Below are 18,840 nucleotides of genomic sequence, written 5' to 3'. Positions count from 1 at the left end.
GGCGGGTGCGCCACTGTCCACTCTGTTGATAATGCTGATGCTGCACCAAGCGCACCGCCAAGCAGCCTGGACACCCAGAGTGCCTCCATCTTTCTGGGCTTCGGTTTCCTCATCAGAAGAATGCAGGGACTGTGTTATATTGAGAACTGATCACTAAATTATCTATTAATTCAACACACATGTTTGGAACACCTACAAAGGCAGAGACTCTAGTATTAGTACTAGTGCACTTTACCAGGCACTGGTGACACCAACATAAATAAAACGGTGGTACCCTCCAGTGGCGAACAGGCAGTGGGCGACACCAGCAAGAGCAGTCCTAAGCAACCACCTTTTCTGACTGTAAGAAGTAGAATACCAGTGTTCAACTCTGGTTTTTATGTTCGTTTCTATTTCCTCCCGTACTATCTTTGCAATTCTCAAAACAGCCAGATTTAGTTCTGACGGTAATTAGAAACTGTGATGAAATTGGCACCTGCATAAAAGGCATATTTTAAACTTTTTTTCCTGTTGATTATCACATTTTAACCTCTGATGCTGATGATACCTATGACAAAATTTTTTTTTTTCCAAAAGAAAAAATTGTACTTTGCTTTATTTATGACCATAATACTTTACTTTCTTATTAAGAATCAAGATTGGGGCCAAGTGTGGTGGCTCACACCTGTAATCTCAGCACTTTGGGAGGTTGAGGTGGAGGTCAGGAGTTCAAGACCAGCTTGACCAACATGGTGAAACCCTGTCTCTACTAAAAAAAAAAAAAAAAAAAAAAAAGAAAGACAAAAGAAAAATACAAAAGTTAGTTGGGTTTGGTGGTGTGTGCCTGTAATCCCAGCTGTCCCTGGGCAACAGAGTGAGAGATAGACTCCGCCTCAAAAAAAAAAAAAAAAAAAAAAATCAAGATTGATAGAGGCGGAATTATAAAAGGAAAATCACAGAAATTTAACCAATTATGCTTTTCCTTGGGCATTTAAACAACTTTATTCTAACTACACAAGGGTGTTTTTACAGCTTAACACAGGAAATCACAATTTGCAGGAATTCAAGCAGAATTTAAACTTGATCACCATTGTTTTTAATAAGTATTATGAAGCAATAACTTTTTTTTAGGTTCAAGTAAACAACTAGAATATTATAAGGAGTGCAAGGGAACTAAAACATCAACTTAAATTGGTTATAAGAATGTTTATTTTCATATTAAGTACTCGAGTTTTGCACTCTCAGCTCTAGCTTCCTATTTATATTATCCCTTAATTTAACAGGAAAATCAAGAACTAACTGAACTATTAAGGTGAACTCCTTTACTCCTCTGAATGGGCATAAATTTACTTTGAAACTCACCTTGAAAAGAGCATAAAGTTCTTCCAGCTCATCAATGGTAAAGGAAGTTTCTGTCACAATGGTTCGTACCTATAAAAATATTAAGCACAATGAATTTCACAAACTCAAAAAGTGTCATGCTGGAAAGATCCCTAATTTTCCCCTTTCAAACTGGTTTCAGTTCTGTCAGGCAGAATTCACAGCCAGCAGGAGTGTGAAGAAGGAAGACAACAAAGGCTGCCTGCTACTTCTCAAAGGACTTACCACGTTGCGTTTCGTAGTATCCTCCAGTGTCTGGATCACTTTCAGTCTCTGTTTGAATCTCATCTGTTCAATCAAATCTGCCCGGATAGTTCCAAATTTCTGGAAAGGAGCAATATTGGTGTCTCTGAAAAAATCTCTTATAGCACACAATATCCTGTCAGCAGAATGCCTGCAACACACTCTTGACACATAAAAGAAATGACCTTTCATATGACAGGCATCCTACAGTACACCTTTAGTTACTGTTTCAAAGCCACAGAGCAATTAGAAATAAATATCTGGAAATTCTCAGGCAGCTCAGCAGTTGAATTAAATTTCAGAGTCAAATGTATTTTCCTTAAGTCATCGATTTTGTCAAGCGCTAAATAAGGCTACTTGTGTATGAACAAATGCTTCAAAGAAAGAATCTTCTCAACTAGCAGAAAGGTCTAAGGCTAACCATTAGACTAGAAGATTGGAAGAAACCTCCAACCCTGCGTGAGGCTCCCTGCTCCTGACCAGTAGGTTCAAGAGCATTTGTCCATCTGGCCCAGAAATGCATGCTATGTGTCTCCTGATGGCAGACACTGTGAGCTAGCCATCTCTTCAAGCTCCCTAGTACCCCCAAATGTTTGTTGTCAAAAGCCAAACCAGTCTATCTGAAGGCAGAGAAAGAATATGTAAGATTTTATATCTCTTAGGGATGCAAAAGAAAGACAAAGAAACCCCACTTAAAGTCTAAAGCTTAACCTATGGAAGCGGTGACTGCAATAGTTAAATGTATTTGGAAATCAAAAAAGTATCTGAGACAGGTCTCAATCAGTTTAGAGGTTTATTTTGCCAAGGTTGAGGAAATGCCTGGGAAAGAGATGCAAGTCACAGTAGGCTATGTGGCTTGCACTTTTTCCAGGGAGGGTTTTTAGGGCTTCAATATTTAAAGGAGAAAAGGGGCAAGAGGGGGAAGAAAGAGGAAAGGAAAAAAAAGAGGGAGGGTATCACATGTTGTGCAAAAAGGTGGGGTAGAGGGAACAGTCAACTATGTATTTGTCTGGCGCTCAGTAAATCTGCACTTTACATAAGATAAACTAAACATACAGTAGAGGAAGATGACAAATATGACCTTATCTTAGGGTGCGGGGGGAGTAGGTGGGGGTGATTTCTAGTCTTCGGTGGTCTTGTACCTGTGAAGAGCTGTTAATTTACATTGTCAGGGTGAGGGAGGCCCCCTTGGGAGACATGAGGCCTTCTTTCTTGCAGCTATGTGTCTAGTAACAAAAGGAAAGGCAGCTTTTTACAAGCCTCAGTTTCCAAGCCTAACTTTTCCCTTTGGCAAAGTGAGTTTGGGGTCCTGAGATTTTGTTTTCCTTTCGCATAGTTAAAGGATAAAGAAAAAGCTGACAAACAGCATCGAGTGTTGGTAAAGATACGGTGCAACCAAAACTCTTATATACTGCTGGTTGGAGTATCAGTTGGTACAACTGTTCTGGAAATCTGTCTGGCAGTATCTACTGACTAAACATTCTTATGATTCTCAAATTCTGCTACTAAGTATATACCCCCCCAAAAAAGCATATATATATGTGTGTGTGTATACATATATGCTCTATATATATAATTTTATTTTTTTACCAAAAGACATGTGCTAGAATATTAATAGTGACACTATTAACCAAAAGTCAGTAACCACTCCAATGCTCATGCACAGAATGGATAAATGGCAATATCAGCACATAATCAACTATTTTGCAGCAATAAAAAGAACAATGTGTTTAAATCTTACAATCATAATACAAAGCAAAAAAAAAAAATACAAAAACAGAAAAGAGCATATTCCGTGAGATTCCATTTGTATCAAGTTCAAAAGAAATCAAAGATAATCTATGCTTTTAGAAGTCTGGAGATGTATTAACCATGGTTGGATGGACAGTGACACGAAAGGGGCACAAGGGGCACTTCCGTGTTGCTAGTATGTTCTATTTTTGATCTGGGTAAACAGTTATATGAGTATACTAAAACAGAGGCTTTAAAAAGAGTGCCTTTGTGAGCCTTTGACCTCTTTATCAATACCTACTCCCCAGGAATTTGCAACCATTTCTATCACCTCCACTTTTTCGTTGTTGTTGTTAAAAATGAACTCAATATGTTTTAAAGCTTGGTATTATCAAAATCGCAGTACAAACATCAAGTCACACGCCCACATGACAGAATTCAATTTACAAAATGTTTCTCGGGAAGCCCCCACTGGGCCCATGCCCACAGAGAGCCCCACCCAAGCCTGGGGTCTCTGGGTGGGCAGAAAAGGTGAGTATGGGGGTCCGGGGGGAACTCGGGGTAGGGGGAGGAGGGCAGAGAGGAGGGAAAGTGGAGAAAAATGCAGACTCAGAAGCAGTCCATATAACAGCTCAGAAGGAGCTAGCCAGCAATAGTATCACAATGATACAGTACAAATCAAAGAAAAAATAAAAATAATTTGGCTGATACAGCAGGCTACACTGCCAAGAATCCAGATGGTGGCCTTCCTGCGGCCATCCGCACGGGCCTCCTCACCCACCATCTCTCCCGTGTGCCCACTCGCTTCCCTCTCGCTCACTTGCAGGCACTCTCTCACTAGGAAACAAGGTAAGTATTTTGTGTTTGGAGCTAGTAACCTTAGTCAAATGAGTCCTCCAAAAAGTCGCTGAAGGAGGAATGCGCCTCAGCCTCTCGAAGCAGCAAACAAAATGGCCGCGTCCTGCTGGTGGCCGGCTTGGGTTTCAGAGAGGGGCGCCAGGCCCTCTTGGTCAGCTAGGGGCTGCCAGCTGCCTTGCTGTTCTTTGCCACCATGCGACACAGGAGGGAAGGCGTCAGTTTGGATCTAGCTGGAGGGGCCTTGGGCGGGCCACTCTCCTTCAGGAATTCTTCCTCTTCCTCTGAGTGCGTATTGTATTGTAAGAGTAGCTGCTTACTTCAGAGGCAAACGCGGAATGGGTGGACTTGGGCTGGCCTCTGGCCTTGAACCCCACCCCTGTCCTCCTGGCTTTGGTGGTCCTTTTGTGTTTACCTTCTCTGGAAGATTTCAGAGACAGGTCGAGGCCCTTGGCCAGCATCTTCCTGTCCTTGCCCAGCAGGCTGTCATAAGGAGTTAAGTACCTGCGGCAGGCCCGGCCAGTTTTCCATTTCCCCCCCAGCACTGTCCGAAAACTTGAAGAGTGACTTCAACTTGTTCTGTTTGGTGAAGGACAGGGCCTTTGTCGAGCTTGCCTGCCAACTGTTCCTGGTCGCTGGCCATCTTCTTCTTCTTAATCTTTATTTGACTTACGAAGTCAGACGAGGCCTCGCATACCAAGTCTGGTTCCTCCCCCTGCCTTTCCCCATTCCAGTGAGGGCATTGTGTTCCTCCTCGGGCCCTTTGTGTCTCTTCCTTATTCCTGCTCCCAGCTCATAGTCATCTGATGTCAGCAGAGACTTGCTGCTCGGCTTTCCGCTACTGTTGCAGCTCTTCTCCCTCTTGCAGGGGGCGACAGGGCGCTCGGGGGCGTGGGTCTGTTTCCGTCGCCTGCGTGCCAAGCTTCCATGGGACTCCTCGTGCCTGTCCTCGGAGTCCCGGCACCGCCGCAGCTTCACCAGCTGGCGCTGCTTCTCCTTGTACTGGCGCTGGACCTCGGCCGGCCGCATCTGGAAGTCCAGCTCCAGGGCGTCCATGTCCTCCAAGGAGGACTTTATGGGGTACATCCGCTCCTCCTCCTTGTGCATCCAGATGTACTTCTTGTGGGCTTCAGCTCCCGTGGGAGCCGCAGGTTCTTGAGCGGGTCCCACCACTGGCCCATCCAGCACCTCCCTCAGCATGTGGCTGCAGACTGCCAGCAGGCTCTCCAGTGAGGGTCGCGCCACCAGGGCCCGCTCCGCACCTCCCACCTTCTGGCTCCTCCTCTCCAGTTCCAGCTCTGCGATCTGCTCAGCAGGGTGATGCCGTGCAGAAAGCGCTTCTCCAAGACAAGGCTCTCTGCAGCTTCCAGCTTCTCCAAGGCCTGGACTCCAGCAGCACCTGGGGAGGGCAGAGGCCTGGCCTGGGGCAGCTCCACGGCTGCCTCCAGGGCGTTCATGCCAGCCAGTGGGTCTTCCAGGCTGGGCAGGAACAGCTCAGAGCTTGCCTCTTCCAGGTAATCAGGTGCTGCTGGGCACAGGCACGGCCTCCTGGGGCTCCAGTCTCAGGCACTGTCCCTCCTCGGCGGGCACGTCACAGTCTGACATTTCCAGGCAGGGCTGAGGCTCGCTCGGGGCCGCCTGGGCCAGGCCTTCCTCCGGCGCTGCCTCCGCCGCGGGCACCGCCACGGGCACCTCCACCGGCTCCTCCTTGGCCTCCACCAGCGTCTGTGTCAGCTGCCATTCCAGGTCCAGGGCGGCCATGCAGGGTTCTGTCCGACTCGGGGAATCCAGGCGTGCTTCAGGCCCCTCTGCAGTCTGGGCACTTGGAGGGCTTGGTGAAGCCCTGCCCGGTGGCACTCGGCGCCTGGGCCTCCAACAGGCCACCTCCGCAACCGCCTGCAGGGCTCAGGGTAGCCATGGTTTCCGTGGCGGGCAGTGGCAGCGGCAACTCCAGAGGTGGCAGCTCTGAGGGGTGCTGGTCCATGTCCTCCATCTCCACTTTGCCTCCCGCTTGGCCAGAGGCTCTTCCTCCGGGCCCTCCCGCAGCGGCTCTGGGCTCTTGGAGGGGGATAGGCGGATGGGCTTGTCTTCAGAGGAGAGTGTCAGGCACCTGGGCCCATCAGCTGGGAACAGCACATCAGGGGCCAGGCCATCCGCATTGGCGGCCGCTGTGGGCTGCCCCAGGAAAAGGTAGGGCCTGGTGTAGTGCGGTGGCAAGGTTTGGAACGGGTACCTGGGCGGCATATCTGAGAACAAGGTCTGGAAGATAATGGGGCTTCCTTCTACATCTCCAAGTCTTCCTTCTTGAACACATTCTCGGGGGACTCTTCCTTGCGGGTGATACCCGGGGTGGGCAGCGGGGAGGGGGGTGGCGGGCTGGTGGGGTGGGAGCTGGGGGTAGCAGGGTAGGCGTAGGCAGGGGGCTTGGACACATCCTCCAGCTGCTGGATGACCTTGGTCTTCAGGGAGGCCACGGGGGACGCGCGGGGCGATGGCGGCAGGCTTACCGCCTTGGCACAGATGCTCGCAGGGCCGGCGGCCAGGCCGGGGGCTTCCGCAGCAGCATCCCGGGGCCAGCGGTGGCCAGGCCAGCCTGGCCCGCGGCCTCCAGGCCCCGGTTGCTCCCCTTCTCCTCCATCTCTGCCGGGTACTCCTGCGCCTTCAGCCACTCCAGCTGGGCACTCCTTTGCAGTTCCAGGGCCTGGGCCACCCACTGCTGCAGGTACAGGAGCTCCTGCGGCTGCAGGAAGTGCTGCAGCGAAAAGAGCTGCAACTGCTGGGCGTGGTGCAGGGGGCTGCAGCCCGGAGAGTACAGGGAGGGGCAAAGGGGTGGCACGGTGGACCGTTCCATCAGCTCCGCAGTGAGGCAGGTGATCGCTGGGAATGACCAACAGCTGGCCCTACTGGGAGTCCCTGACAAACTGGTAGGCCGACAGCAGGGAGCCCCCACGGTTGGTGGGAACGCAGGGGCCATGCCCTAGTGCAGAGATGGGGGGCCCAAGCCCTAGAGGTGTCCGGCAAGCCACATGGACGTGCTGCCCCAGCGGGACAACCAGGGGTCGTGGCCAGATGGGCTGCGAGGTCCACAGACTAGCAACCCAAGCCTGCCAGCCCCGGGCCCGGGTCACCAGGACTTTGGAGTTCAGGCCCTTAGGAGCACAGCTGGTAGGGTGCAGGCGGGCCAGGTCAATCAGCTCCTTACTCTCTCTGAGCAGCTTCTCCTGATCTCAGTCCAGCCAGGCCCCCAGCAGCCGTTACTCCTGGTGTCTGGCCCAGGGTTCACACAGTCCTCATCTGCTAGGCTGTGCCCTTTCACATTACTCAGTGACACAGGGCACTCCTGGTCTGCCAGCCCAGGCCCCAGCCGACCACTGCCGCTACTATCCTTCTGCCAGGCCACGGCCACTGCAATGCCCACCGGCGGGTGTCACACTTCTGCCTCACCCTGGGCACCAGAGCCCTCGCACCCAAAAGCTTTGGCGCTCTCTGGCCTTTCCAGGCCCGCTTCAGCTGCCGGCCTCCACTTTTAACTACCCCTAAGCCACTATCCTCTCTTGCAAGAGCCTCTAAATACATCTCTGCGCTTCCTCCAGGCAATGCATCATTATCTTCCCCCAGTAGTAAGAATATCAGACAATGCTCTTCCTTTGTTTAAAATTCCGGTGATTTTTCATCCTCTCTCGGGATAAAATTCCAAGGCCTCTAAGCCCTTCATGCTCTTTCCACCTTTCACAATGCCCTCTCTGGCCAGCCACCACCAACCTCTTCTTACTCATCAGTTCTAGTGGCCTCTTCTTGTTCCCCAAGTGCATCATGCAGACTCCCTGCCAGCCACAGCCTGAGCACCGGCTGCTGGCTGCCCCTCTGTGCTTCTCTCAGACAGCACTGTGTTCGCTCCTCCATGGCACCTGTGTCTCTGCTAATTGTCATCTCACCAGAACAATAAACGCTCAGAGAAACAGTGTGTCCCCACCCTTCACTGTGCTGTGTTCCTTCTTACTTGCCTTTAGCACCACCTTGCATTTGTTTTTTTCCTTTGTTTGTTTTTGCTTAGTAAATCTATCACTACTTACTCTATGGCAGAGACTGTGTGTGACCAGGACATGAGCTGAGGACAGTGCTGATTCACATGTAAGTGCTCAACAAATATTTGCTGAACTTAGGGGGTCCTCATGATCATCCCAGGAAGTAAGTGCTCTTCCTATCCCCATTTCAGAGACAAAGAAATCAAAGTCTAGCAAAAATCATCAACTTGCCCAAGTCTACACAGCTGGTAAACAGCAAAGCTAAGTTTGAACCCAGGTCGTCAGATTCGAGAACTCGTGCTCTTAGCTCCATCCCGGGGAAACTTCCTAGCGCCTTACCTCTCTGACTGGCTGCACAGCACAGTAGGTACCCAATAACTGGCTAGGGATGCCAGATTCAATGAATAAATATATAGAAAATATAGGATGCCCAGTTAAATTTGAATTTCAGGAAAACAATAAATACTTTTTTACTATAAGTATATCCCAACCAATATTAATTAATCCTGTATTTTTTCTGACATCCCTATAAATAGCACCTCTCTATAGATCAGTCTGTGTAGTGGAATCTGAACTATTATATTTCCTAAGTTGGAGTTTACAGCAAAAAAGACTATGCCTTTCTAGTACCTTTTACTTTCTGTTTTGAAAAGACTAATCCAGGGAATTCGGACCCAGGCATTCCTTTCAGATGATCAGAGCAGAAGACTACACTGACATCTCTGAATCTGCCCAGTCCATCTTCCACCAGCAATGTGGTGAGTGGGTCTCAACCTTACAAAAGCAGGATTTATGGAAGAAACTTCTTATCTCCAAAGAAGTGCCTTCCAAAGGTGGAATTGGATTCTTCTCAACAATGAAGATGCAATATGCATTTGCACTGAAAAGCTGGAATTCAAGAGTTAGTAGGGGCTGCCATTAATGATGAAACGCAATTATATTTAATTCACTATGGGGTTTTATCTTTGGCTAGGAAAGAAAAACTTTCAAGGAAGGTAAGTCTTTTGATCCAAACAGAAAAGCAGTGAGCATCCATTGCAAATTACATGCCTAATGATGAAGAACTGGGAATTTATTACTTCAAACTGGGACATAGCATGCCTGTGATCAATAAAAAACACTAGCTGTGAGACAGAAGGAAAGATAGCTTTATTGTACCTACAACTGTCAGGGACATTAACATGCCATCTCATCTGCACCTTACAATAACTTTAGTGAGTCTAGACCACTACCTCTGTTTTATGAATGGGCAAACCAAGATTTGGAGAGGTTAGGTCCCCCAGAGTTCCACAGTGGTTGAGCTGCAAGTGGTCTGAGACCCAGATAAATAGCTTTGTAACTCCACCAACTACCATTCTATCATAGGCAGTAAGTTCTTCCTTGTCTCTGGGTTAAAAAGAACATAAATTGTGGAGCTAGACAAAATTTGATTCAAATTATTGTTCTTTGACTAATTAGCTATGTGAGTGAGCAATTCAGTTGAGTCTTTTGACCCTGTTTCTTCCTCTATAAAATGAGACCCCAAAGCTGTCCTTGTAAAACTGTGTTGGAGATAAAGATACATTAATATAAAGTACCAATAATAGTAACTAATATTAAACATTGGCTTCCTCACAAGCCTGACATTCAAACAGCCTGGTGTGTCTTATATCTAATTAATATCAACTAGAAATGGATTCTGCTATTTGTTAGGTAGGGGTCCTTCCTCAGCCAGGACTCTGCAACTAGCCAGAGACCGAACACAATGGCCCTTCCCTCTGGTGCAAATGGTCCCAACCTAAAAGGAAACCATGGACTCCAAGTTTCTGCTTGGCTGTTTCTGGAGGATTTGTAAAGGAATGCAAGCAATTAGAATGACATGGGGATCTCTCTCCCTCCCCTGACTTTGGGAGGGGCTCTGCCAGAATTAAATGCTAAAAACAGGACAAACAAAACTTGGCTCAGTAAATGCTGCAGCCAACATTTCCCATTACCCAAAACAAAGATACAGGTGTGGATATAACATATAATACCTTCTCCCAGGCATCGCATATTCCAGTTCCTTGAGAAGCGCTAGTTTACTAATGTAACAATAATACTTGTTCCAAACAGAATTTGTGCTGGAGTTAAGGGAGCCTATAATTATTATTATTATTATTATTTTTTGTTGTTGTTGTTGTTTTGAGACGGAGTCTTGCTCTGTTGCCCAGGCTGGAAGGCAGTGGTGCGATTTCGGCTCACTGCAAGCTCCGTATCCCGGGTTCACGCCATTCTCCTGCCTCAGCCTCCCGAGTAGCTGGGACTACAGGTGCCCGCCACCATGCCTGGGTAATTTTTTGTATTTTTTTTTTTTTAAAGAGACGGGGTTTCACCATGTTAGCCAGGATGGTCTCGATCTCCTGACCTCGTGATCCGCCCGCCTCAGCCTCCCAGAGTGCTGGGATTACAGGTGTGAGCCACAGCGCCTGGCACAATTATTTTAATTTTCTAAAATTTCCCTTCCTTGAACAATAAACAAAATTATCCATCTTTGTTTATGTCTCTTCTCCAACTCAACTATTTTGAAAATTTTGTTTTGATGTAATACAACTCAATTCTTATCTGAATGTTTCTGTGGCCTGTTTCTAATATTTTCAGTTTAATTTCTAACATCTTTATTGGCAGAAAGGCAATTTATTATTTTTTTTGAGACAGGGTCTTACTCTAGTGTCCAAGATGGAGTGTAGTGGCATGATCACGACTCACTGCAGCCTCAACCTCCTAGGCTCAGATGATCCTCCCACCTCAGCCTCCCGAGTAGCTGGGACTATAGGCATGTGCCACTACGCCTGGCTAATTGTTGTATTTTTTTGTAGAGATGGAGTCTCCCTATGTCGCCCAGGCATGTCTCAAACTCCAGAGCTTAAGTGGTCTGCCTGCCTCAGCCTCCCAAAGTGCTGAGATTATAGATGTGAGCCATGGCACCTGGCCAGAAAGGTAATTTTCAAAGCAGATGGTACTTCTTTTTGTTGCTTTGCCCCTGTGGGTCCTGATACCAACCAACAAATAGGTGTGTGGCCCTTCATTTCACACCACTTTCCTCCATCCTGCCTGCAGATGTTCCCTTTCTCTCCCCCAGACTTAGAACAAGGAGCAAGTAGCTCAGATAAAGGAACGAAGTGGAGATGAGTCTGTCTCAAGTTTATGTTCTCTGGCTCCTCCCACCCCACCATCATTCCTGAGCAGAACAAGCGTTCCCCTGCCCACGCAGGGCAGTGTTTCTGTGATTTACTTTATCCTTCAAAGCTTACCCTGTGTTACTGGGAAGACAAGGATAGATGAAGAACAGATACAGATTTTTAAAAGAGACTGACCACAAGGTCAAGCTCAATCAAGTTCAGTCAGCCCTTCCTATCTAAATCCTCCAAAGATAACTTGAAATATTTAAATGCTACAGCTTAAAAAGCACCCAGCAAAACAAAACAACAACAAAGCTCAATGTAGGCCAGAGGGCCATGGAATGATGTGAATGAGTCTGCCCACCACAGGGAAATTCACTGAAATAAAAAGAAGGCATTGTTTCTAATATGCGAAGTCTATGGTTTATTTCTATTTTAAAATAAAACTAGGTCATCAAGTGATGCTCAAAATGCCTCTTCGGTGTTTCTGAATTTGTGGGGTTCTTATTTTCCCAGTATGCAGAATGGGGTTCACTACTGTTAGCAGAAGGCTGAGCACCAGTGACACCTGAGAGACATTCCTTGATCAGAAAAAAACTCCAAATACTTAAGATAGGAAACGAGGCTCTGCCTTAGATGACTGGGTGAGAGAGAGGAGAAATTGATGGAATGTGAGGCTTTAGGGTATAGAAAAGCCTAACATTACAGGAGGCAGAGCCCAAGAGACGAGAGAGGGGTTCTCACACACAGGGGGTTGTGAAGAAACAGCCCCACATGCTCTACCTTGACTTCTACGGGGGTGGCGACTGTCTGCACCTGTGTACTTCTGTGTTTGGTGGGGAGTAGATGTTCAGGAGGGCAGAAGAGGAGGGTGAGGGCGGCAGAGGAGGCAGGAGATGATAAGAAGAAACAGGGATATGAATTCAGGTGAACAGAACTCTGGTGGAGTCCCATGTTCATTGAATGGGCGGCCCTTTCTAGGGTACTCTGATCTCTGAAGAGTCTCCACCCCTGACTATCTTCCCATCCGGGAACACCCTCATAACTCTGCCAGAAGTGGGCACATATTTTATATTTGAATACAGTATTTATATTTTATGTAAAAATATATCATTTAATATTTTATGCTTCTTTAGGTGCTGTGTCTTTTGAGATCTTTTGTCTACCAGAAAGGGCTAGAGAAACAGTTGTCACATAAATATGGAAATTACAAAAAACATTTCGTTTCAATACTCCATGTGAACTATTAGCTGTAGTGTGAACGTGCTGCTGATTAAATTACAAAAAATAACTAAGCACAGTGTCCAGTATCACTATATTTTTACCTAGAATTTATTTTGAAAGTTGCTGTAAAGCAGAAGGTCATGAACAGGTAGCCAGTAGGCTAGAAAGTCCATGATGAATATTGTTTGGCCCAGGGAGTATTATAAAAACAGGAACTTTCAAGTAAAATAAAGAGTTCCAACTTCTCTTGAAAAATAAAAAGTTTTGGCAGTAATGGTTCCTTGCCTCAGGTGCTAAAGAGACTGTCAACTCTAGCAGGTCCCAGCTGTCTAGTTCCATAAGCCCACCCTTTCCTACCACCTCCACTCCCTGTCCCATTGTTAAGTGCCTTGCTGAGTGACGCCACAGTCACGTGAATTTGTAATTCTGCTCTAGAGTATTTTCTTTTACTTTTTCTTTTTTTTGAGATGGAGTTTCGCTCTTGTTGCCCAAGCTGGAGTGCAATGGCAAGATCTTGGCTCACTGCAATCTCCGCCTCCCGGGTTCAATCGATTCTCCTGCTTCAGCCTCCCGAGTAGCTGGGATTACAGGCACCCGCCACCACGCCTGGCTGATTTTTTGTATTTTTAGTAGAGACGTGGTTTTGCTATGTTGGCCAGGTTGGCCTCAAACTCCTGACCGCAGGTGATCCACCCACCTTGGCCTCCCAGAGTGCTGGGATTATAGGAGTGAGCCACCACACCTGGCCTCTATTTTCTTTACATATATACCAATAATGTAAAGTTCGGCCTCTATAAAGGAGACATGCTTTTGACACCTGGGCATTGTAGAAAGGGCACAGTTTCATAGTCACATGTAGCAAGTGGGACACATAGCAAGTCCCAGATTTCACAGAAATTTTATAAAACCTGATGGCCCTAATGTTCTTCATCAGCAATATAGGGAAAATAATTCCTGCCTCTTTGGAATGGTGTAAGAATTTTATGCACACATAGGTAAAGCAATTAGTATGGTAGCTTTTATTATTCCTAGCATTGTTGATAAGAGAATGAGAAAGATGAAGAGAAGAGAAAAAACACGTTTTAAAATCAGCAAAACCCGGCCAGGCACAGTGGCTCACGCCTGTAATCCCAGCACTTTGGGAGGCCAAGGTGGGCAGGTCACTTGAGCTCATCAGACGAGCCTGGCCAACATGGTGAAACGCCATCTTCACAAGAAAGACAAAGATTAGCGAGGTGTAGTGGTGCACACCTGCAGTCCCAGCTACTCAGGAGGCTGAGCTGGGAGGATGGCTTGAGCCTGGGAGGTAGAGGTTGGAGTGAGCCGAGATGGCACCACTGCACTCCAGCCTCGGTGATAGGCCAGACTTTGTCTCAATAACAACAAAAAAATCGCAAAACTTGCTAATGTTATAAGTGAGGTTCCATCAACAACTGGTGAGAACTAACTTGTAAGTCCACATTTTCTTTTGAGGTATAAACAAACTTTTAAAAATTAAACTTAAAATTCAAAGTCATGGATTAGCAAAAAATGCCACGCCCAAACTCACCTTATCGTTAGAGACACATAATGAAGAATTTATCTGTTAGAGATACATTCTTTTACAGGTGAAATAATATACTGTCTGGAGTTTGCTTTAAGTTACTCAAGGAAAAAAAGAAAAAAAGGTGGGGAGGAGTAATAAAACAAAGATCAGAAAAATGTTGATAATTGTTGGGACTGGATGATGGGTTAAAGGAAATATATTATGTTATCCTTTTGACTTGTACTGTGCTTGAAAATATCTAGTGCTGGCTGGGCGCGGTGGCTAACGCCTGTAATCCCAGCACTTTGGGAGGCCGAGGCAGGCGGATCATGAGGTCAGGAGATTGAGACCATCCTGGCTAACACAGTGAAACCCCGTCGCTACTAAAAAATATAAAAAATTTAGCTGGGCTTGGTGGCAGGCGCCTGTAGTCCCAGCTACTCCAGAGGTGGAGGCAGGAGAATGGCCTGAACCCGGGAGGCGAAGCTTGCAGTGAGCCGAGTTCGTGCCACTGCACTCCAGCCTGGGTGACAGAGCCAGACTCTGTCTCAAAAAAAAAAAAAAAAGAAAATATCTAGTGCTGATAATGTATCCTCAGGGCTGAGCATGATACCTGGTATAAGAAAGGTGCCTATACAATCTTAAATAAAAATTTCCTTGGTTGGGCACGGTGGCTTATGCCCGTAATCTTAGCACATTGGGAGGCTGAGGTGGATGGATCACTTAAGGTCAGGAGTTTGAGAACAACCTAGCCAACTTGGTGAAGCTCCATCTCTACTAAAAATACCAAAAAATTAGCCAGATGTGGTGGTGCACGCCTGTAGATTCAGCTACTTGGGAGGCTGAGGCATGAGAATCGCATGAACACGGGAGGTGGAGGTTGCAGTGAGCCAAGATCAAGCCACTGCACTCCAGCCTGGGTGACAGAGGGAGACCCTGTCTCAAATAAAAAAAAAATAAAATAAAAAAAAAAAGATTTTGTTAATACATGAATAGACAAACGCTGTTTCTTGCATCTCTTGGGTCTTTCCCATATATAACCACATTATCTTTTTTGCTTGTCTGTTCCTTCAGCTCTCCCCCTCCTCCAATGTGTTGCACAGAAAGCAGAGATAACGTACTTCAAGAAGAATGCTCTTCAGTCTCCAGTGGCTGTTGGATGCCTTCCAAGTCAATTAGTGATTTCAAGACTCCCTACTAACCAGCTCCAGTGGACCAGTTGACCTCATGACCATCGGTACATCCGTAATTCCATCTCTCTTCTAATCCAGATAAACTCCCTTGGTCCTGACTTTAATGCAAGGGAGCTCTTACGTGGATACTGGCTGCTGCTTTCTAGCTGTGCAGCTTGGAAAAACTAGCTCAACCTCTCTTAACTTACATTTTCACCTTGAAATACGTTAACATTTACATGGCAGGGCTGCCTACAAGGCACCCAGCACCTTGCCCCACACATGGCAGGCTCTCGATGAGTAATAGCTATTATAGTAATCATTAATAAGCCAGAGACACATTACTCAAGCTTTCACAAATGCCTATTCATCTTCACAGATTGTGCCTTCTGTTTTATTAGCCACATCCTTTCCCTGGTTAACACTTTTCAGACTAAACACACTGGGCTGGGTCATCTCGAACATGAAGCGGCTCTGTGACAGCTGTGTACCCACTTTAAGGCCTATTAACGTCCTCTTGTGCCTTCCAGGAGGGGCATCTCAGTCTATGAATCAAACTTAAAGATTGGGACTTTGTCTTTTACTTCTATATTACTCTGCCCAAAGTGCAGGGCTTCACACGAGGGTCTACGCAGAAGAAAACTGGAGTTTCATACCACCGGCACAATTCCTTTCAACAGAGGCTTAAGGGAACTTATAATGGGTGAGATTTTCCCCACGAGGTATTTATGAAGTGAACTTATCAATATCAGACTGATTTCTAGCAACCTCGGGAGCCCTTAACTAAATCTCAAAAGATGAATGTGCTTTCAGGATTTCTTTCCTATGTTTCAATTGTCACAGCTAATTATCCTGAGGAACAGAAAGAAATGCATTGTGTACCTGAGAACATTCAGGTGTCATGCCTGAGCCCAAACCAGATTCTTATCTACATCAGTGATTAGCCCCATTCTGCCAGTGCAGTGAATCTCAATCCTCACCGGACATTTGGAATCACCTGGGAAATTTTTAAAAAAATACATACTCTTGGCCGGGCGCGGTGGCTCAAGCCTGTAATCCCAGCACTTTGGGAGGCCGAGGCGGGTGGATCATGAGGTCAGGAGATCGAGACCATCCTGGCTAACACGATGAAACCCCGTCTCTACTAAAAAATACAAAAAACTAGCCGGGCGAGGTGGCGGGCGCCTGTAGTCCCAGCTACTCGGGAGGCTGAGGCAGGAGAATGGCGTAAACCCGGGAGACGGAGCTTGCAGTGAGCTGAGATCCGGCCACTGCACTCCAGCCTGGGTGACAGAGCGAGACTGCGTCTCAAAAAAAAAAAAAAAAAAAAAAAATACATACTCTTGGGCTTCATGCCTAGATTCAGATTTAATTGGCCTGGGATGGAGCCTAGGAGTTTGTTTTTAAAAGCTTAGCTTAAAAAAAAAAATTAAGTGATTTAATGCACAGGCAGGATTGAAAACCACCAATTTACTGGTTAGGAGGGAGAAAACGATCAGCAAGAGTTCGTGGTGTTCTCTTAAAGTTGATCTACAAGGCATTAGAGAGCCACTGGAAACATGAGCAGAGTAGTGACACTTAAGCAGAGAAGAGAAAACAAAAACCCAGTTACCATGCGCCGAAAGACCTGGTAATATAGGCACTGATATAAGTTAAAAGGATTGTCTTTCCAGGCAGACGAAGGGAACTGCAGCTTTGTCCTGTTACGATAGGATGCTTGGCAACCTGAGGGCCACCATTAGGGATCAGCCCAAGAGGATGTAAATGGAAATCAGCCCTTGGCCTTGTCTCAATTTCTTTGCTTTCCCTTTAAAAAGGGGCAAAGTGCTGACTTCAGCATGAAGCTAGCTTATCTGCTGTTGAGAATAAAGCTGAGTTGCCACATACTAACCTTTAATTTTTAGGAATAATGCTCAAAATCCTAAGGAAATTGAACACTTGAACAAAAGATTCTTAGCAAAACAATTTTACTTCTGCTCAGAGAAGAAGAATTTTACTTCTGTGCCTCCTTGGCCAGTTGCCATGAGAGCACATCTGAACAAAGGGCATGAGAGCCTTTATTCCTGATGCAGGACCTGCCCCTGTACCCCTTCCCCATTGGCTGGGGTCGGGTCATACAATCTAAACTAATCCCGGTTGGCCAAACATTTGATTTTTTTAGATAGGGTGGGAACGTAAAAGAAAGTGGAGAGAAAGGGGAAGCGGGTGTCGGTAATGAACAAGAAAGTGAGTCCTCCTTCCAAATAAGGAAAGGAATGTGAGCTGGTACTGATAACGCTTGGTACTGAGGCGGCACTAGGCATCTAACAAAGGCAAAAAGGAAAAAGGAGAAAAAGAAGAAAAAGGCGGGGCATACTATGAATTAAAGAATAAAAGATTGATCAGATAATTGGAAGAGAAACCCCATTATATCCCACAATACCTTGGTGCAGAATTCTTTCAACAATAAAGGTCTGAGGATTCCTTTAGACAAGCAACCCACAGATAGAAAAGCTCTTGCTTACATCATACAGTACTATTCCAAAGTCCTGGGGACAATGATTTTTTTAAATGCATATGGAAATAGTTTTGGAGATAGTAAGATGAAATATTCATTCTTTATATCTAATAGTGGAAACATAAATTGAAACATACTTTATGGAAATTTGACAGTGTGTGCCAATAGCTTGATCATTCTTTTTTTTTTAATCTAATTTTTTTAACCCAAACTTTTAATTTAAATTCATTTCTAGGATTCTAAGACAATAATCAGAGATGTGATATTTGGGTACAAGTTTATCTTAGAATGCTATATAATACTGAAAATTTGGAAGAAATCGAAGTAAGTGTCTAACAAAAGGGAACTAGGTAAATAAATTTTGTTACCTCATTAAAGCAGAATACAATTTAGTAAAATCATGCCTTCAAATAATATTTAATATATTAGGGAATGCTCATGGTATACATAGAAAATGACAAAGCAGTATTTAGAAGGACCTTTTTTAAAGAAGTGTATGTTGTAAGTATAAAAACATACTTAAGGGAAATGTAAAATGCTTATAGGATACAGTTTATTTTTTTCGTCCTATTTCCCTACAATTTCTAAAATAAACATGTATTGCTTTTATGATTCTAAAACAAAACATTTTGCTTTCAATATATATGGAGTTTCAACGAAGATTAAAAAAATAATTACCAGTCTGTCTCATTATGAGTTAAGGACAAACATTTCTGAAAAGATTTCTATATCCATAGCAATTTTTTTAAAGCACTAAATTTTTTACTTTAAGAGAGGCTTTCTGATCTCACTCCATTCCTCACTATTTCTCTCCTATCCACTTTGTTGCTAGCTGGAATACTGACAATCACCAGTCAAAATCACAAACATCTGTAGAGAGCACAGTGTGCTCAGCAGAATACTCACGCTTTCTCTTTCTTAGTGATCATTTCTATAAAAGTTTAGAGAATCAAGGATCAGGAAATGAAGAAACCATCAAGTGTTATGAGCACTTGGGGCCTCACAAACCACCAGGTGGTTAAGGGGCAAGTGGCACTGTGGTTCCTTCACCCCAAGAAGCGTATTAGTTCTG

At 45.5% G+C, this 18,840-nt stretch overlaps 1 protein-coding gene and 1 pseudogene across 1 annotated transcript in view; both read right to left on the bottom strand.

The window, feature by feature from the left end:
* TBC1D9 (TBC1 domain family member 9) overlaps window positions 1-18,840 on the bottom strand; it is a 138,858-nt gene that overhangs the window by 17,329 nt on the left and 102,689 nt on the right. Inside the window, exons 14-15 of the mRNA XM_003899213.5 lie at window positions 1,585-1,683; window positions 1,342-1,410 (exon numbers count right to left, since the gene is read on the bottom strand). Coding sequence (XP_003899262.2) covers window positions 1,342-1,410; window positions 1,585-1,683 — 168 coding nt within the window. The remainder of the gene's footprint in view (window positions 1-1,341; window positions 1,411-1,584; window positions 1,684-18,840) is intronic.
* On the bottom strand, window positions 1,690-10,406 carry LOC108586099 (annotated as a pseudogene).

This window comes from Papio anubis, chromosome 3, assembly GCF_008728515.1.
Source record: "Papio anubis isolate 15944 chromosome 3, Panubis1.0, whole genome shotgun sequence".
Taxonomy (NCBI): Eukaryota; Metazoa; Chordata; class Mammalia; order Primates; family Cercopithecidae; genus Papio; species Papio anubis.
The sequence above is the reverse complement of the archived record's forward strand: the minus strand, read 5'-3'. Positions and strand labels throughout refer to the sequence as shown.